We start from the raw sequence: 21,301 nt of genomic DNA, 5'->3' as shown, positions 1-21,301 counted from the left end.
AGACCACCAGGAAATGAACCCCTAAAATACTCAGGGTCTTGTGAGGAACATAAGCAGCCCTTTTCTTCCTTACTCCACCGTATTGGTGTTCTCGTTGCCATCCTGTTATTTGGTCCCCATACCCTCGGCCTAGAAGGTGTGACCGCACACAGTCCCTCAGCAGGACGCCATGCACTCCAGGTTTGTTGCAGTTGGTGGCAGACTTCTGGCGCTCTGTAAATCCCCCCATTATACTTGTCGCCGTCCTCTCTCCCGCAGTCTTTTTGTCCGCCTCCAGCTGTATTTTTAGCAGTGGCCGTGACTCTGGATATGAGCAGTGACGTCCCCTCTACGGGCCCCAGACTGCTCTGCCGTAACTAACACCAACTGACATGGCAGGGGATTGTGGGTAGGGGCAGCAGAGCATGAAATGATAGCATCAGCCGCACTGTCCATGTAACATATCTGCAGCCTACTCTATATCATATCCCTTACGTCTCCTGGTTCAGGGTAAGGGCCCTATTCCACAGGACGATTATCGTTCAGATTATCGTTAAATCGTTCGAATCTAAACGATAATCGTACGGTTGAATAGCAGTTAATGACTAACGACCGAACGAGAAATCGTTGATCGTTTAAAAAGACCTGGACCTATTTTTATTGTTGCTCGTTCGCAAATCGTTCGCATTCAATAAGAAGTCGTTCAGTCGTTTGCAGTAGTGACGAACGCAATAGCGACGACAAGACGACCGCAAGAACGATCATAAGTAACGATTATCTTTCCATGTAAATGGGTGAACGGTTTCAGGTCTTTCGCAATAGCGGTCATTTGGAACGTTTATCGTTGATGATTATGCGAACAAGAATCGTCCCGTGGAATAGGGCCCTAAGAATCTCAGATTTGGTGACATAAAGTCTACTTTAAAGGAGTACATGGACAGAGGTGGCAGCAGAGAGCACTGTGTCAGACTGTAGAGAAAACACCACTTTTCGCAGGACATACAGCAGCTGATAAGTACTGGAAGACTGGAGATTTTTAAACATAAATCATTTACAAATCTGCATAACTTTCTGACACTAGTTGACTTGAAAATTATTTTTTTCCTGTGGAGTACCCATTTAACCCTTTCACGACCATGGGTCATAATGACCCCATAAGCTGAATTCCCTTGTTCTGGCTACGGAGGCAGAAAGGGAAGGGAGGGAAAGCCTGCGCACGGACACAGTCAGCGCACAGCCGCGAGCTCTACCCCCTCCGTCTTTCCCCTGCCGCTGTTACAGGCTTCTAAGAGCGCCAGAGGACAGAGTAGAGGGCAGAGCTCGCGGCTGTGCACTGACTGTGTCCATGCGCAGGCTTTCCCTCCCTTCCCTTTCGGCCTCCGTAGCCAGGATGCGATCACATTGCAGAGCCCCAGTGGTTATCAGACAGAAATTTCTCCCTCTGTCTGAAGCCCTACAGATACTGCGGTTGTGCCAACCACAGTATTTATAGGGTTAACTGTCAGCATCTGAGTGACACGGATGACACAGGCGCAGCTTCTGTGCCTGTGTCATCCTACATCATAAATTAACGTTGCTGCAGCATCGGGCATAGGTTGCAGCGACGTTAATTTACAGTAAAGCAGCGGCAGGGGGTTAAAGGTAACATGCGGCACTCCCCTCAGCCTCCTCAGCCAATGACATCTTCTGGCACGGTATGTCATAAGGTATTTAGAGATAAACCAAAATAGTAAGAAACTAGTGACAAAACTGTTACCTTTGACCCAAAACATGGACTGAAGTATTATTTTCCTCTAATTATTTTATCTTCTAAACCAGGGTTCAAAAAGTCATGAATGAGGAGGTCGACTATAAGTCCTACCATCTCGAAAACTCAATCCAAGAGCCGAGGGCAAATAAAGTTCAGACAAGGTCCTGTGGAGGAGCATGTCACGCCAAGGAGATCCTGCAGAACTTAAACATTTACCGACAAAGTGGGATCTTTACAGACATGGTTCTCCTCATTGAAGATCAGATGTTTCCTTGTCATCGAGGGGTCCTGTCCGCCAATAGTTCCTATTTCAGAGCCATGTTTGGGGGTAAGCTTAAGGAAAGCAACCTGAGCGTAGTGAAAATTGAGAAAATCTCAGCTAGAATTATGGGGGTTCTACTGGACTTTATGTATGGCGGGAGTCCTAAGATAGAAGAAGACAACGTGGAGGAGATCTTACAGGCTTCAGATCTACTCCACATCTGCAGTCTCCGAGATGAGTGCGTCAAGTTTCTCGACAGCCAACTGGACCCGTCCAACTGTGTGGGCATCATGAAGTTTGCCGACATGTTCTCCATCACTTCCTTGTCCGAGAAAAGTAAGAAGCTGATGCTGGAAGGCTTCGAGGAAGTCTCCTGCCATGAGGAGTTCTTGGAGTTGACTAAGGAGGAACTGATTGAGTATTTGTCGAACGATGACCTAGTGGTGAGCAAAGAAGAAACTGTCTATGAAGCCGTCATGAGGTGGGTGAAGGAGAATAAGAGCCAAGGAGGAGAAGCTCTGAGGGATCTTCTGGAACATGTCCGATTACCCCTGATAGATCCTGCTTATTTTTTGGAGAAGGTGGAAATGGACAAGACCATCCAAGAATGTCCTGAGTGTTTCCCTCTACTTCACGAGGCTCGGAGATACCTCATTCTCGGAAATCCACTGAACTCCCTCAGGGTGAGACCAAGAAGGTAAGAAACCATCATCATGTATAGTAATGTTCTTGTTTTCTGATGGTTCTTGACCTTACGTCTTCTGAATGTCAATGTAAATGTGTACCTCTGCTGGAAGCTTGGTCTGAACCAACCCAATTGTCCATCTTCTATACAACCCATGGTCATCTGGAAAGTTTTCTAGTCTACAGGCCACTTGTACCACTTCAAACACCTAAACTTAAAGGGATGCTCCCATGTGAAACATCTATACTGGTAAGTCCATTTTTGAGGCTCCCACCTACTGGAAGAACACAGAAACAACTCAGTGTTTCACAATTCTCGTGTACTACAATGGAGGGAACAGCCAGCATGTGTGACCATCCCTCTGTCTTGGGACTCCGTTGTCCCAATCTGTTGGATGTGCCATAAGTGTTATAGGAATATCCCTCTAAGTGCCCAATGTCTGTGGGGTTGGCGCATGACATAGGGGTTGAAATATGAATTGATGTATGCTGATATAGCAGTATGTGTATGGCTTTGGCAGTATTATATAGCCAAGAGACGCAGTACTACAGTGTTCGGGCACTATTAGATGGGGCCCGATAATAACTGTAAACTAGCGATGATCTGCTAGATCGGCGCTCGTTTACTGGGCCTATTACACGGCCCGATAATCGTTTAACAAGGGCTGCAGGGACATCGTTACCGATGTCCTTGCAGCCCTTGCTTAAACGGTATACTTTACCTATCCACGCTCCAGGGCTGCTCCTGTGGCCCGCTTCTCCCCACGCGCTCTAGCTTCAGAGCGACCTGTCAGCAGACAGGCCACTCAGCCAATCACAGGCTGCGGCGATCCCGGCCTGTGATTGGCTGAGTGGCCTGTCAGCTGACAGGCCGATCTGAAGCTAGAGCGCGCGGGACCCGGGGAGAAGTGGACCGCAGCAGCCGCCCTGGAGCCTGGATAGGTAATGCATATCGTCAGTCGCCGGCCGCACAGCACTATTACACGTAGCGGTGCGCGGTTGGTGTCCGACAATTATAGGTTCTAACCTATATCAGCGATCAGCTGATGACAACGATCATCGGCTGATCGTTGTCTTTATTACACGGAGCCGATTCGGCCGATTATCGTTCCCGTGGAATAGGCCCCTTAGGGTCCTATTACACTGAGCGATTTTTAAGGATTAACGACTAACGATAAACGATCGCAAACGTTTATGTTTATCGTTAACCTGAAATCGTTCACCATATTACACAGAATGATAATCGTTGGTTACGATCGTTACTATGATCGTTATTGCGATCGTTACTATGATCGTTTATTCCTTCTGATCCCAGAAAAAAAAATGAACAATGTGCTATTACACTGAACAATTATTAAAAAATGCGGAACTTGAGCGAACGAACGTGGAATAACAGCGAAGGATTAACGATAATTTTAGGTTCAGATCTAAATAAACGATCAACGACATACAAACGATTTTTCGATCGTTGCCTGCAATTACACAGAACGATTATCGCTTAAATTCGAACAATTTAATGATTTTTCCCACGATAATCGTCACGTATAATAGGGCCCTTAGTCAGACCCTAGATGACGGTATTGCCTGTGTATGCAATGACAACTATATATATGTATTTTTTTTTGTAACCCCCAATCTTGTTATATGGGGGCTATATTATGGCATAATTGCAGTGTTATGTAGAAACTATATGGCACTGTCTTTTGGACATAGCAAGCTAGTTGTCCTGTATGATATTATGTGGATACTGTATGACAGTATAGCACTATATGAGTGTATTATGTGCACACTCTCAGGAATTGGTTTGCGGGCATTCGACCATGGTATTATGTGAGCACTATATGGGGCTATTATTTGAACACTGTATTGTTGTATTATTATATGTGCATTATATGGCGGTATTGTTTTATGTATATAATTTTATGCAATATAAGATAACTCTCCTTCTCTCATCCTTCATCCCCATTATACCCTTACCTTTGCTTTATGACCCTGGTTTATTTTGTACGTTGGTTATTTTGAGAAGTTTTACTAGATCTGTGTATGGTCCCTGCAGGTTCATGAATTTGTCGGAGGCCATAGTTATCATTGGCGGCTGCGATAAAAAGGGCCTGTTAAAGCTGCCCTTCACCGAATGTTACCATCCAAAGAGCGGGCAATGGATGACGCTTGCCAGTATGCCGGGTTATACCAAATCCGAGTTTGCCGCCACTACACTGAAGAATCATATCTATATCTCAGGTAATGTATGTATACCTAGGTTCTATGATTTATAATATCCCTTGAAGGGTCTCAGATACCTCTTGCAGCCATGATACAAATCACTGCCCGCCCCTTGACCTTCCCTCAGGAACTATTGTAACATTTCTCATGCATTGCATCTTGGTCCTCATCTTACATCCTTATGATTTGCCCACATATTGAGATATATATATATATATATATATATATATATATATAAAATGCCTTACCTTTCATTTTATCAGGTGGTCACATTAACAGCAGTGATGTCTGGATGTTCAGCACTCAGCTTAATTCCTGGATAAAGGTCGCCCCCCTAAGTCAGGGTCGGTGGAGACATAAGATGGCCGTTCTGAATGGTGAGGTAAGAACTACAGCTTTTATAAAGTGTGCCCATTTTGTGTGTTCATTGTGTTTTTACAAGGAGATGGAGTCACAGGACTGGTAGGAGATGGAGTCACAGGACTGGTAGGAGATGGAGTCACAGGACTGGTAGGAGATGGAGTCACAGGACTGGCAGGAGATGGAGTTATAGGACTGTTAGGAGATGGAGTTATAGGGCTGGTAGGAGATGGAGTTATAGTACTGGTAGGAGATGGAGTCTGTCCCTGATGACCTGAACTATCGGCGCCACCAATCACTATGATTATATTGGTGCAGGTCATTCAAGACATCAGTCCTGTGTAATTGGATCAATTGGCTAACATTTCATGTGGCGTTTAAGTGGGCGAGGAATTAGTGGATCTGGCGCTGTCTTATAGTTAGGGCCATATTACACGGAGCGATAATCGGCCAAATGGGCCCGATTATTGCTCCGTGTAATAGAGACAGTGATCAGCTGATGGTTGTGTTGCAGTGAGCCGGGGTACTTGGAAAAGAGTGAGGGGAATGAGGAGAGGATGATGATGGTGGTAGTAGTCTCTCCTGAATGTGGCGCTGAGCTCCTCTGTGAGGGGATGCACTGAGGACTGCAGAGTGAGGGTGTGCTGTACTTGCAGGATAGCTGGATCTTGTCATGGTCACAGGTGGGCACGAGGGCTTCTGCAGTTACAGGGGGACCCTCTGGCGCTTCCCTGAGTTCTCGCTCTCTTCTGTGGGCTACTGCAGAAGTTCCTGGAGGGGGGCTGCACCTGTGTGTAAGGTGGTCAATGGTGCGGACCTGTAGTTCCCCCGGGGCCAACCCCAAATACTGCTGTCCGGTACAATGCCCCTTGATGGTGGTGTGGTGCAGATAACCAGGACAACAGGGAGACAAGGAGGGAGCCAGTGTAACAATAACTCCTTTACTGATAGACTTGCAGGTGTTTTCACAGTCTTTTGGCATACAGCGGTGAATACTGGCGGCTTTAACTGGGTTACTGTGCTTGTGGAGAGTCTGGTGGTGTGTGGAGAGTCTGGTGGTGTGTGGAGAGTCTGGTGGTGTGTGGAGAGATGATCTGCCTCGGATCCTGATCTGTCAGTACGTGTGGGGACGCTGGTGGGCACGGTGATCCTATGGACCTCTCCCCCAATGGTGCTTGCGTCTGTCTTTCCCTCCCTGTCTGCTAGGGAGCTTCCTGCTTAGGTTACTGCGCCGGGCCTTAGGCCACAACTTTCGGGTCCCAGAGGTATCCAGGGGTCCTAGTAAATCTTACCCCCGAATTCAGGAAGATGGGTGCAGAGGCCTACGTTAACTCTGCTCCCTTTTACAGCCAAGTCCATCCGCTTAGGGGTCTGTCTTTAGGATTCCCACTGACTGTAAGTGTGCTAGCCCTTTCCTGAGGGGGCACCTGACAAACTGTCTCTCAAAGTCTCTCTTTTCCTCTCACCTCCAGCTGTTTTCTTTGGCTGCTCTGTTCTTGTTCCCCTTAGCAGCTTCTCTCTGTGGTGATGGTCTCTCATGAGGTGATGTTGTTCCCTCAGCAGCTAGTCACTTGTCTCCCTTGTCTCAGCTATGCACTGCAACTGCCATCCTTATATAGGGGGCCTAATCTGCATAGCCCCACCCCCTTCTAGCAACTTCCTAGGTTAACCACACTACCTAGAGCAGTTCCCACTAAGGACAGTAGGTGTCGCTGTTTTGTGTGGTGTGCAGTGAAAAGCATGTAACCCATTCTCTGCCTGCCAGTTACTGGTACAGAGAAATACACATAACAGTTCAATATAAGACATATTAACTCCTAAAATATGTAATAAAACACTTGTTGACAGGTGCCATCCTCAGCCCAGCGAGGCGACCAGTGATTCCACAAGCACCATACTTTACCTATGCATGTTGCAGGGCTCCTCCTGCACTCCTTCTTCCTCCAGCGCGCAGCAGCAGCTACAGCATACCTCCCAACTTTTGTGCAGAGGAAAGAGGGACAGTCACGGCAATATGCCACGCCCCCATAGCCACGCCCCTCATAACCGCATCACCTATTACCATTACATAAGAAACAAATATTATCACCAGATCTTCACCGCATAGTGACGTATACCCAGTAGTGGACTATAATAGGGGCGTTTTGGGTGGCAGCCCGGGGCCCTGAGCTCCTGGGGGGCCCATGACCACCCAAAAAGACTTATACTTTCAGTGTTGTACTGTCTCCTGGCTACACTTCCACCATGATTTGCAAAAAAATCACTGTTTTTTTATAGCAATTTTGCACAAATCAGGACATCATGACATTATCTGTCCTGTACTATGAACGCCAGGCTAGTGCTGCCATAGTTACAGTGGGGTGGGGGGGCCCAGGCTTGGTGAACAGCCCGGGGCCTATGGTAAAGTTAATCCGCCCCTGCGTATACCCCCCTTATACTATTACTACATAACATCCACTATACACAGAGCAGTACTCTACCTCAGCAGTCACCATATAGCGGTAGATGAGGCTGTACACAGAGCAGTACTTTCCCTCAGCAGTCACCATATAGCGGTAGATGAGGCTGTACACAGAGCAGTACTCTACCTCAGCAGTCACCATATAGCGGTAGATGAGGCTGTACACCTGCAGACCTTATAGGTGATTGTATTGCCGGTATTCGGTGACTCACAGGGGACATCTTCTCTGCTTCAGTTTTGTGTTTCTTGCCATCTTTCCCACTCCCTGTGCAGCAGTCCCCATAGAGTATAGCCCTCCCCCGTAGCAGCCCCTATATAGTATAGGACCCATTCCTGTGCAGGAGCCCCCCAAAAGCACATAGTATAGCCCCCACATAATATAACCCCTCCTTTTTAGCCCCCACATGGTATGTAGCAGTGCTTCTCAAACTGTGAGGCGGGCCACACCAGTGAGGCGCCCCCTAGTTGTTGGTGAGGCCCAGCTGGGGAGCCAGTTTTCACAAAAGTAACTCTGATCTGCTCAGTCCTCTAAAATCTCAATTTTAGCAACATTATTCATTTATTTCATACTTGCTTTATTAGTATATAGCGCCTGGGAGACAGGTGAAAGGTAGTCCTAGCATTATTTTCAGCTTTTAAATGGACTTTCACCACAGATGGTGAGGCCCCAACATCCTCTGATCAGTCTGGTGAGGCCCAGGCATTGCCTTGGTCTGTTGGGTGAGGCTCTAGTACAAATTGTTTGAGAAGCACTGGTATATAGTATGCCCCTATGTTGTATGCCTCTTAGTACCCCTTTAGTATGCCCTTAGTACCCCTTTAGTATGCCCTTAGTACCCCTTTAGTATGCCCTTAGTACCCCCTTAGTATGCCCCTTAGTACCCCCTTAGTATGCCCCTTAGTATGCCCTTTAGTATGCCCCTTAGTATGCCCTTTAGTACCCCCCTTTTTACCTTCTTAGTACCCCCCTTAGTATGCCCTTAGTACCCCCTTAGTATGCCCTTTAGTACCCCCCTTTTTACCTTCTTAGTACCCCCCTTAGTATGCCCTTAGTACCCCCCTTTTTACCTTCTTAGTACCCCCCTTAGTATGCCCTTAGTACCCCCCTTAGTATGCCCTTAGTACCCCCTTAGTATGCCCCTTAGTACACCCTTAGTATGCCCCTTAGTACCCCCTTAGTATGCCCTTTAGTACCCCCTTAGTATGCCCCTTAGTATGCCCTTTAGTACCCCCTTACTATGCCCTTTAGTACCCCCTTAGCATGCCCTTTAGTACCCCCTTAGTATGCCCTTTAGTATCCCTTTAGTACCCCCTTAGTATGCCCTTTAGTACCCCCTCAGTATGCTCTTTAGTACCCCCCTTTTTACCTTCTTAATGCCCCCCTTAGTATGCCATTTAGTATGCCCTTTAGTACCCCCTTAGTATGCCCCTTAGTACCCCCTTAGTATGCCCTTTAGTACCCCCTTAGTATGCCCCTTAGTACCCCCTTAGTATGCCCCTTAGTACCCCCTTAGTATACCCTTTAGTACCCCCTTAGTATGCCCCTTAGTACCCCCTTAGTATCTTCTTAGTATGCCTCTTAGTACCCCCTTAGTATGCCCCTTAGTATGCCCTTTAGTACCCCCTTAGTATGCTCCATAGTACCCCCTTAGTATGCCCCTTAGTACCCCCTTAGTACCCCATCTCGTCGAGCTTCTTGTGCAAGCTTGCATAGTTGCCAACAGTAGGACCCGGTAAGCCTCGCCCCATACCGGTAAGCCCCGCCCCAGATTGACCCATTGTACTTACCATATTTCCAGTTGTCCAAGGCGTCTCTCCTCCTCTGGCCCTGTATACTCTGCTGGTTAGTTAGTCGCGTTGGGCGATGCCGGGGGCGGGCTTACCGCGATAGGGGCGGGGCTTACCGGGTCATGCCTGTCCAGCTCCATGGCGCCCGTACTCTTCTCACATCATCTGTGCCAATCAGGAGAGTGCCTGTGCATTACCTCCTCAGCATCAGGGGTGTCATACGCCTGGCCAGTAGGTGTCGCTGTGAGCGCTCATTAGAAGCACTCACAGTGTAAGGGCTGCACTCTGCACCCGGCAGATGCAGCTGCCGGTGCCAACGCCGGGGCCGGGGTGGGGGACAGTGGGACACATGGCGGCCGTTCCGGGACAGTGGGACAAGACCCCAAAATCGGGACTGTCCCGCTGGATCCGGGACGGTTGGGAGGTATGGCTTCAGTGCGGCCTGTCTAAGCTGACCACCACGGCCAGTGATTGGCTGAGCGGTCTGTCAGACAGGCCGCACTGAAGCTGCTGCTGCGCGCTGGACCGGGAGGAAGAAGGAGCGCAGGAGGAGCTCTGCAACATGCATAGGTAAAGTATTGGTTTAAACAAGGGCTGCAAGGACATCGGTAACAATGTCCCTGCAGCCATCGCTAAACGATTATCGGGCTGTGTAATAGGCCCAGTAAACGAGCGTCGTTTACATTATTGATCGGGCCCCCATCGGCCTGTGGAATAGGACCCTTACAGTAAGATTCCCTCCGTGTTGCCTATAGCAACCGGTCAGGGCTCAGCTTTCATTTCTCATATTGCTCTGGCAAAATGAAAGCTGAGCTGTGATTGGTTGCTATGGGCAACAGAGAGAATCTTACTATAAGACAGCGCCATAATTCGCCACCAAACTGTTCAGGCACATGGTTGCCTATAGACGACAGGCTGTGACAATGGCTGATAACAGAGAACCATGGCTATTATGGACGTTCAGGCACCTTAAAATGGTACTCCAGGGAATTTTTTTTCTTTCAAATCAACTGGTCTCAGAAAGTGCCAGAGTTTTCTAATTTACTTCTATTAAAAAATCTCCAGTCTTCCGGTACTTATCAGCTGCTGTATGTCCTGCAGGAAGTGGTGTATTCTCTCCAGTCTGGAGAGCAGGAGAAGTTTTCTACGGGGATTTGCTGCTGCTTTGGACAGTTCCTGACATGGACAGAGGTGGCGGCAGAGAGCACTGTGTCAGAGTGGAGAGAGTACACCACTTCCTGCAGGACATACAGCAGCTGATTAGTATTGGAAGACTGGAGATTTTCTTTAAAGTACCCCCTTAAAGAATTTTAACATAACGTTTTAAACTTTAAAAAGTTTCAGATTGTTGCATATAATGAATATTAATATATTATAATGGTGTAACGTGACATCTATGTCCCTCAGATCTACGCTGTCGGTGGATTCGATGGCTTGAAGAGATTATCTACAGTGGAGCGGTACAACTCCTTCACTAACACCTGGTCCCCGGTGACCCCCATGTTGGAGGCTGTGAGCTCGGCAGCGGTCGTCTCCTGTATGAACAGGCTGTATGTCTTTGGTGGAGCAGTGGAGGATTATGGGAACACGGATAAGGTATAGTCGTGGTATGGCAGTCTTTATACAGTGATAGGCCTCTGTTCAGATGAAGCAGAGTTGAGTTTATCATTATTGTTTATCCTCATTGGGACTATTCCAGGTTCAATGCTACGATCTGGAAACTGACACATGGACGTATAAGACACCGTCACCTTTCTCCCAGAGATGCATCAATGCTGTAGAACTGGATGGAGTTGTGTATGTGGTCGGGGGTCTTCTCAGCACAATCTTCAGCTATAACCCACATACAGATGTGTGGAGTGAAGTGGCGTCTCTGCCCGGAGCTCTGGTGAGTTGCTAGGCCTTCTATTTACAAAGACCATACTCCAGACTGGACACTCCCTTAAAATATAGTGTCCCCCTGCTGAGACCCACAACGATCAGCTGAGAAGAAACCTAGTAGTAAGTGTTCAATTTCCCTGCAGCACCACTACAGGCAAAACGGGGTATTACACCATGTCCATTCATATCAATGGGCTGTCTGTGTAATGCAGGACAGGAAAGGTCCTCCAGAAAGAGAGACACTCTTTGTAACCATTCACTCTTCTGAGGTAAGGATTCTGAACAGAGCAGGTTAACTGGACAGTCCCTTTAAGAAATGTGTTTTCTGTATCATTTATAAGCCTAAAGCAGGAGAGCATGCAGAATATTTATCACAGAATACCGAATCCAACTAACCTCATCTCTCACGTCTCACAAAAATCGCTCTACCTGGAGGTGTCCTTTAAGGCCCTACTACACGTATTTAGTGATCGATCGCTAGTGATAACAGTGAACGATTCTAATGTTATTACATTCACCGATTTCTGTTACCGTGTTTCCCCGAAAATAAGACGGTTATATTCCCCCCCATCACTCCCAAAACGGCACTATGGCTTATTTTCGAGGAATGAAACAAGACAGCCTCCCTGGAATACTCACCAAGAGTGGCGGGTCCGGCATGCAGCGGGTCAGTGGCGGGTCTGGCGTGCGGCGGCTTCGGGTCAGCAGCGGGTCTAGCGTGGGTCGGGACGTGGGGGCCTTGGACCAGGCTGCCTGCGGTGCCGATTTGGGAGGTCCACGAAGGGGACTAGGTGAGTCCAGGGTGGCGGCCAGTGGCCTTACTTTGGGGGGCGCCTTACTTTTGATGTAGAGTAGGTGGTGCCTTACTTTTGGGGGGATGCCATACTTAAGGTTTTAGGGTAGAGTAGGTGGGGTGTCTTATTTTTTGGGAGGGCGTCTTATTTTTGGGGAAACACAGTATTAACGATCATTTTTGTGTTGTTATATTTGGGGGTTCTTTGTTTTTACGCCATTCACCCTGGGGTAAAACTGACTTGTTATCCATGTTCCCCAAGTCATTACGATTACAACGATCTATAACATGTATAACTTTTCTTGTATCTGATGGCCTGTAAAAAATTCAAACCATTGTTAACAAATATATGTTCCTTAAAATCCCTCTATTCCCAGGCTTATAGCGCTTTTATCCTTGGTCTATGCAGCTGTGTGAGGTGTCATTTTTTGCGCCATGATATGTTCTTTCTATCGGTACCGTGATTGCGTATATACGACTTTTTGATCGCTTTTTATTACATTTTTTCTGGATTTGATGTCACCAAAAAGGCACAATTTTGCACTTTGGGATTTTTTTGCGCTGACGCCGTTTACTGTGTGAGATCAGGAATGTGATTAATTAATAGTTCGGGCGATTACGCATGCGGCGATACCAAACATGTTTATTTATTTATTTTCTTTTATTTATAACCTGGGGAAAGGGGGGTGATTCAGACTTTTATTAGGGGAGGGGATTTTTACTAATAACAATACTTTTTTTTTTTTTTTTACACTTATACTAGAAGCCCCCCTGGGGTTAGGGTTATTCCCCCCTGGGGTTAGGGTTATTCCTTCTGGGGTTAAGGTTATTCCCCCCTGGGGTTAGGGTTATTCCCCCCTGGGGTTAGGGTTATTCCCCCCTGGGGTTAGGGTTATTCCCCCCTAGGGTTGGGGTTATTCCCCCCTGGGGTTAGGGTTATTCCCCCCTGGGGTTAGGGTTATTCCCACCTGGGGTTAGGGTTATTCCCCCCGGGGTTAGGGTTAGGGTTATTCCCCCCTGGGGTTAGGGTTATTCCCCCCTGGGGTTAGGGTTATTCCCCCCTGGGGTTAGGGTTATTCCCCCCTGGGGTTAGGGTTATCCCCCCCTGGGGTTAGTGTTATTCCCCCTGGGGGACTTCTAGTATAAGCACTCTGATCTCTCATTGAGATCTTTGCTGTTTAGTTATACAGCAAAGATCAATGAGATCAGCACTCGGATACTTTCGGCTGCTGCAGCGTCCCGGAGGAGCGATCTACCCCCACTAGACACCAGGGATGGCTGCATACAGTGATCGGATGCAGCTGTCAACTTTGACAGCTGCATCCGATTACTGAATTAGCGGGCACGGTCCCGGGCTACACGTGTCACCCGGGACCGCGGCGGTGACCCCGCTCTGAACACCTCTTGCCTACATATGACGTACGGGTACGTCATATGTCCCTAAGAGGTTAAAGTGTCACTGTCGAATTTTTTATTTTTTTGCAGAAATCAATAGTCCAGGCGATTTTAAGAAACGTTATAATTGGATTTATTACGCAAATATGCCATTATCTGCAACCAAAAAGTCTTTCCCCAGGTCCCCCCCCTCCCTCCTCTCTCTCATTCACTGCTCATTATCAGGAAATCGAGTCTTGTTGCATCAGACGTGCCCTGTCTAATCTATGGAGAGGGGAGGGGGGAGGAGGGAGATTAGTTGGCAGCAGAGAGCAGAGAACAAAGGATTACACAGTCAGTGCTGAGTTCAGAGGAGATAGCCCAGTGATGTAGCTGTAAATTAACTCTCTGTTGTCCTGTTTTGGTGCCTCATCTCCCTCCACCCCTCCCCTCTCCATATACAACCATGAAGACAGCGGGGAGAGCTTCAAACTGCTTTGTCATGATAAAAATGCATTTTTCGGCTAATAAACCCAATTCCAAAGTTTGTTAAAATCGCCTGTACTATTGATTTCTGCAAAAAAAAAAAAAAAAATTAAAATGACAGGTACACTTTAAGGTCCTATTAGACTAAGCTAATTTTTTGTTTTCTCCAATTAACGATAAACAATTGTAAATGAGAGCTTTTGTGAACGACTTGAAATCGTCCGCCATAATACATGGAGCGGCGGTCGTTATTTACAATCACAATTTCCGATCCTTATTATGATGGTTTGTTCACCCTATACTATACGACACGATACGATGTGTACATACACCAAACAATTAGCGAACGATTGGCGATGACTTTATAGCCAGCGTTTCATCATTGCCTGCTTACACACAGAAAGAAAGAATCGCTTAAATTCAAACAATCTAATGATTTTTTTTTGCATAATAATCTTAATAGACTTGCAATGTTTGAAATGTATTGGAGTTTTTTTTTTTAAATCTTTTGATGATGGACTAAAGTGTATATTATTATCTATTAAGAAACTTTCAATAAACTCCTCCTAGGGACATAGAAATTTAAGAAACCTGTTTCCTTAATAGATTTTTCCAGTTTATTTACCCACTTTCATACACATGGTAACTATTTTCAGAAAGTTATATTGATTTGTAAATAATTTCTATTTAAAAATCTCCAGTGTTCTTATCAGCTGCTGTATGTCCTGCAGGAAGTGGTGTATTCTCTCCAGTGTGACACATTGCTCTCTGCTGCCACCTCTGTCCATGTCAGGAACTGTCTAGAGCAGCAGCAAATCCCCATAGAAAACCTCTCCTGCTCTGGACAGTTCCTGACATGGACAGATGTGGCAGCAGAAAGAATACACCACTTCCTGCAGGATATACAGCAGCTGATAAGTATGAGGGAGGGGGGGGGGGTGTCAGCATTTGGACTTTAAACCCAGTTATGCTTCTTTAAATCCCCTCAGGGGCGGAGCTACCTATAGCCCCTCAGGGGCGGGGTTTGGATTAGTTGTAGATCTGATTGGCTCTATATCACCTAAATTCTTACTGTCTCCACATTCAGGAGAGCTGCGGCGTGACGGTTTGCGGAGGTAAAATGTACATATTGGGCGGAAGAGACGAAAATGGAGAAGGGACAGAAAACGCTTTCGTATTTGACCCCAAAACGGGGAAGGTTGATGCGGAGCCCCCTCTGCAACGCTGCACCAGTTATCACGGCTGCGTCACCATTCTGCACCGGCCGCCGGCGTGACATCGCCATTCTGGAAAAAAAAAAATTCTTGGACCATGAACTTTATTTAATTTTTGTAATTTTTCTAAACTGTGAATATAATTTTGCTGGCTCATCGGCATGGAGGTGGAGATATTTTGGCACCAGCGTATACAGTGGTGTTTTCTATACAGTGTTTATATTGCGTATTGTCATGTAGCTTGTTGTAGCGTCAGGATGTGTATGTTGTACTGTGTAATACTAGATACTAGGCACCTGTGTCATACTGTTTACATACAAAGCACAGTCAATCTTTTTTACATATAAGCTCCACCTCCACATTTGACTCCACCCCTGAGGAACCGCTATTGACAATGTCAAAGTGTGGCCCTGATAAAAGCACCCCCCCTCCCCAGAGACATTGCCCTCAATGTAGTGCCAGCCAAAGAGTGTCCTCAAAACAGTGACAACAGTGCCAAAGTTCCTCTATATACACTGCCAGCCATAGAGTGCCACCGAAGACAATGCCAGTGTGAGAGGACCCCCGTTACAGTGCCAGCTGGAGAGTACTCTCATAAATAGTGCCATAGTGTCGCCATGACCAGCTTCAACCTGAGAGTGCCCCATCAAAGTGCCAATATTGCCAGCCTTAGATCCACCCTTATTGATGCCATAGTATTTACTGAGGGCCCCCATTATGGAAACAGCTTGAGAGGACCCCCATAAACAGTGTCAGAGTGTCCCTATTCAAAGTGCCAGAGTGCCCCTATAGAGAGTACTGAGTGCCCAACAAACAATACCAGAGTGCCCCTAGTTTTAATGCCATTGTATTGCTGCCCAGAGAGGACCCCATTAACAGTGCCATGAATGCCCTCAATATTAATAACAGAGTGCCCCTAGTACTAATGCCAGACAACCCCAGTTATACTGCCAGCCAGAGAGTACCCACAATGACAATGCCAGGGTACCCCTATAGGCAGTCCTGGCCACAGAGTGATCCAAGAAGCAATATAAGAGTGCCCACATTAATAACACGAGAAAATCTTTATTATAGTGCCAGACATAGGGCCGCTATTAACAGTGCCAGAGAGTCCTTATAGATGGCACTGACTACAAAGTGCCTGAGTGTCCGTGTTACTAGTGCCAGAGTGCCCCTATAGATAGTACTGGTCACAGACTGCTCCAACCAACAGCACCAGAGTGCCCCTATAGATAGTACTGGTCACAGACTGCTCCAACCAACAGCACCAGAGTGCCCCTATAGATAGTACTGGTCACAGATTGCTCTCCCCCAACACCAGAGTGCCCCTATAGATAGTACTGGTCACAGACTGCTCCAACCCAACCCCAGAGTGCCCCTATAGATAGAACTGGTCACAGACTGCTCCAACCAACAGCACCAGAGTGCCCCTATAGATAGAACTGGTCACAGACTGCTCCAACCAACAGCACCAGAGTGCCCCTATAGATAGTACTGGTCACAGACTGCTCTCCCCCAACACCAGAGTGCCCCTATAGATAGTACTGGTCACAGACTGCTCCAACCAAGAACACCAGAGTGCCCCTATAGATAGTACTGGTCACAGACTGCTCCAACCCAACCCCAGAGTGCCCCTATAGATAGTACTGGTCACAGACTGCTCCAACCAAGAACACCAGAGTGCCCCTATAGATAGTACTGGTCAAAGACTGCTCCAACCAAGAACACCAGAGTGCCCCTATAGATAGTACTGGTCACAGACTGCTCCAACCCAACACCAGAGTGCCCCTATAGATAGTACTGGTCACAGACTGCTCCAACTAAGAACACCAGAGTGCCCCTATAGATAGTACTGGTCACAGACTGCTCCAACCAACAGCACCAGAGTGCCCCTATAGATAGTACTGGTCACAGACTGCTCCAACCCAACACCAGAGTGCCCCTATAGATAGTACTGGTCACAGACTGCTCCAACCAACAGCACCAGAGTGCCCCTATAGATAGTACTGGTCACAGACTGCTCCAACCCAACACCAGAGTGCCCCTATAGATAGTACTGGTCACAGACTGCTCCAACCCAACACCAGAGTGCCCCTATAGATAGTACTGGTCACAGACTGCTCCAACCAAGAACACCAGAGTGCCCCTATAGATAGTACTGGTCACAGACTGCTTCAACCAAGAACACCAGAGTGCCCCTATAGATAGTACTGGTCACAGACTGCTCCAACCAACAGCACCAGAGTGCCCCTATAGATAGTACTGGTCACAGACTGCTCCAACCAAGAACACCAGAGTGCCCCTATAGATAGTACTGGTCACAGACTGCTCCAACCAACAGCACCAGAGTGCCCCTATAGATAGTACTGGTCACAGACTGCTCAAACCCAACACCAGAGTGCCCCTATAGATAGTACTGGTCACAGACTGCTCCAACCAACAGCACCAGAGTGCCCCTATAGATAGTACTGGTCACAGACTGCTCCAACCCACAGCACCAGAGTGCCCCTATAGATAGTACTGGTCACAGACTGCTCCAACCAACAGCACCAGAGTGCCCCTATAGATAGTACTGACTAGTATGTACCTTACCAAACAATGCCACAGTGCCCCCATTACTAGTGCTTACAATGCCCATAGAGTGCCCCACCATCAGTTCCAGGAAGCCTCCGTTATGCACATAACATTGTAATGATCGTTTTGCAAAGTTCTCCATAATATTTAACACTTTACTTGCCTCTTCAATCCAGAGGCTCAGGTCCCACCCTGACCTGATATCCGTCACAGCTGAAGCTTTGTTACTTTGTATCCAGCCTTTACAATCCACTGGAGTACAAAAACATGTCCGCTTTCTTCCAGAAACAGCGCCTCTCTTGTTCTCAGGCAGTGCGTGGTATTGCAGCTCATTTCCATTCAAGTAAATGGAGGTAAATTGTAATACCATGCACAACCTGAGGACAGGGGTGGCGCTGTTATTGCAAGAAAGTAGCTGTACTTTCTCTAATCATGAATAACTCCCATAAGAATTGAAGGTAACAGGATACAATGAAATCTTGTGAATTTTCACTTTTTTTGTACTTTTTTTGCTGTGTTGTTAATTTTTTGTATTATATTTTTATACATTTATGGTTTATTATCAGCCTGCTCCTCCTCTTCTCCGTTGTTATGTTAGGGGACATATATATGTGCTCTACCATGGTGGGCTGTGGGGGGTCCGGACGGGTCAGAGCTCAGGTAGGAGTAGTATTATGGGATGATGGCGGATTATCCAATGTTCCGTATTATCAGATGAGATCCGTCTATAAGGCAACTCCGGCCGTTTCCTGTACATACGGTTATTTATTTATTTATGCCCCGGCCGTTAAGCAGCCGTGCACTTACACATCACAGCTTTTATATGGATTTTAGGTGTTTTGTGACCTCAGTAATAAATTTTGAGAAAAAAAAAATACAATTCCGTTTGTGGTTTTCTTGTGTGTATCACGTATGATGGGCTTAGATACAAAGGTATAGCAAACTGCTGCTCGTGATAGGATTAGATACACAGTTCCTCAGACTGTATCACATAACACGATTAGATAGAAAAGCACAGAAGAAAGTATCACAAATAATCGGATTAGATACACTTCTAATCAGGCAGTATCACACATGAGAGAATTAGATACAGTCAGCAGACAGTAAAACACGAGAAAATTAGATACAGTCAACAGGCAGTATCACACAGGAGAGAATTAGATACAGTCAGCAGGCAGTATCACACATGAGATAATTAGATACAGTCAGCAGGCAGTATCACAGATGAGATAATTAGATACAGTCAGCAGGCAGTATCACACATAAGATAATTAGATACAGTCAGCAGGCAGTATCACACAGGAGAGCATTAGATACAGTCAACAGGCAGTATCACACAAAAGAGAATTAGATACAGTCAGCAGGCAGTATCACACATAAGAGAATTAGATACAGTCAGCAGGCAGTATCACACATGAGATAATTAGATACAGTCAGCAGGCAGTATCACACAGGAGAGAATTAGATACAGTCAGCAGGCAGTATCACACATGAGATAATTAGATACAGTCAGCAGGCAGTATCACACATAAGAGAATTAGATACAGTCAGCAGGCAGTATCACACATAAGAGAATTAGATACAGTCAGCAGGCAGTATCACACATAAGAGAATTAGATACAGTCAGCAGGCAGTATCACACAGGAGAGAATTAGATACAGTCAGCAGGCAGTATCACACAGGAGAGAATTAGATACAGTCAGCAGGCAGTATCACACAGGAGAGAATTAGATACAGTCAGCAGGCAGTATCACACAGGAGAGAATTAGATACAGTCAGCAGGCAGTATCACACAGGAGAGAATTAGACACAGTCAGCAGGCAGTATCACACAGGAGAGAATTAGATACAGTCAGCAGGCAGTATCACACATAAGAGAATTAGATACAGTCAGCAGGCAGTATCACACAGGAGAGAATTAGATACAGTCAGCAGGCAGTATCACACAGGAGAGAATTAGATACAGTCAGCAGGCAGTATCACACATAAGAGAATTAGATACAGTCAGCAGGCAGTATCACACATAAGAGAATTAGATACAGTCAACAGGCAGTATCACACAGGAGATAATTAGATACAGTCAGCAGGCAGTATCACACAGGAGAGAATTAGATACAGTCAGCAGGCAGTGTCACACATAAGAGAATTAGATACAGTCAGCAGGCAGTATCACACATAAGAGAATTAGATACAGTCAACAGGCAGTATCACACAGGAGATAATTAGATACAGTCAGCAGGCAGTATCACACATGAGATAATTAGATACAGTCAGCAGGCAGTATCACACATAAGAGAATTAGATACAGTCAGCAGGCAGTATCACACATAAGAGAATTAGATACAGTCAACAGGCAGTATCACACATCAGATAATTAGATACAGTCAGCAGGCAGTATCACACAGGAGAGAATTAGATACAGTCAGCAGGCAGTATCACACAGGAGAGAATTAGATACAGTCAGCAGGCAGTATCACACAGGAGAGAATTAGATACAGTCAGCAGGCAGTATCACACATGAGATAATTAGATACAAAGGTATAGCAAACTGCTGCTCGTGATAGGATTAGATACACAGTTCCTCAGACTGTATCACATGACACGATTAGATAGAAAAGCACAGAAGAAAGTATCGCAAATAATCGGATTAGATACACTTCTAATCAGGCAGTATCACACACAAGAAAATTAGATACAGTCAACAGGCAGTATCACAGATGAGATAATTAGATACAGTCAGCAGGCAGTATTACACAGGAGAGAATTAGATACAGTCAGCAGGCAGTATCACACAGGAGAGAATTAGATACAGTCAGCAGGCAGTATCACACAGGAGAGAATTAGATACAGTCAGCAGGCAGTATCACACAGGAGAGAATTAGATACAGTCAGCAGGCAGTATCACACAGGAGAGAATTAGATACAGTCAGCAGGCAGTATCACACAGGAGAGAATTAGATACAGTCAGCAGGCAGTATCACACATAAGAGAATTAGATACAGTCAGCAGGCAGTATCACACATGAGATAATTAGATACAGTCAGCAGGCGGTATCACACAGGAGATAATTAGATACAGTCAGCAGGCAGTATCACACATAAGAGAATTAGATACAGTCAGCAGGCAGTATCACACATAAGAGAATTAGATACAGTCAGCAGGCAGTATCACACAGGAGAGAATTAGATACAGTCAGCAGGCAGTATCACACATGAGATAATTAGATACAGTCAGCAGGCAGTACCACACATGAGATAATTAGATACAGTCAGCAGGCAGTATCACACATGAGAGCATTAGATACAGTCAGCAGGCAGTATCACACAGGAGAGTATTAGATACAGTCAGCAGGTAGTATCACACATGGGATAATTAGATACAAGCAACAGTCCTTCATGACATGGTATCACACATGATAGGATTAGATACAATGACTCAGCTGAAAGTATCACACATGGTAGGATTAGATACAC

General features: G+C 46.3%; 1 protein-coding gene across 1 annotated transcript; it reads left to right on the top strand.

Annotated features, from left to right (window-relative positions):
* Window positions 1-1,661: 1,661 nt before the first annotated feature.
* Window positions 1,662-16,814, top strand: LOC138793394 (kelch-like protein 35). Its single transcript, XM_069971954.1, has 6 exons — window positions 1,662-2,688; window positions 4,732-4,916; window positions 5,162-5,280; window positions 10,915-11,103; window positions 11,207-11,395; window positions 15,129-16,814. The coding sequence occupies exons 1-6, from the start codon at window positions 1,811-1,813 to the stop codon at window positions 15,315-15,317; spliced, it is 1,749 nt and encodes a 582-aa protein (XP_069828055.1). The 5' UTR covers window positions 1,662-1,810; the 3' UTR covers window positions 15,318-16,814.
* The last annotated feature ends 4,487 nt before the right edge of the window (window positions 16,815-21,301 follow it).

This window comes from Dendropsophus ebraccatus, chromosome 5 (genome assembly GCF_027789765.1).
Source record: "Dendropsophus ebraccatus isolate aDenEbr1 chromosome 5, aDenEbr1.pat, whole genome shotgun sequence".
In the NCBI taxonomy this organism is placed as follows: Eukaryota; Metazoa; Chordata; class Amphibia; order Anura; family Hylidae; genus Dendropsophus; species Dendropsophus ebraccatus.
This window is presented reverse-complemented; position numbering and strand designations above follow the sequence as displayed.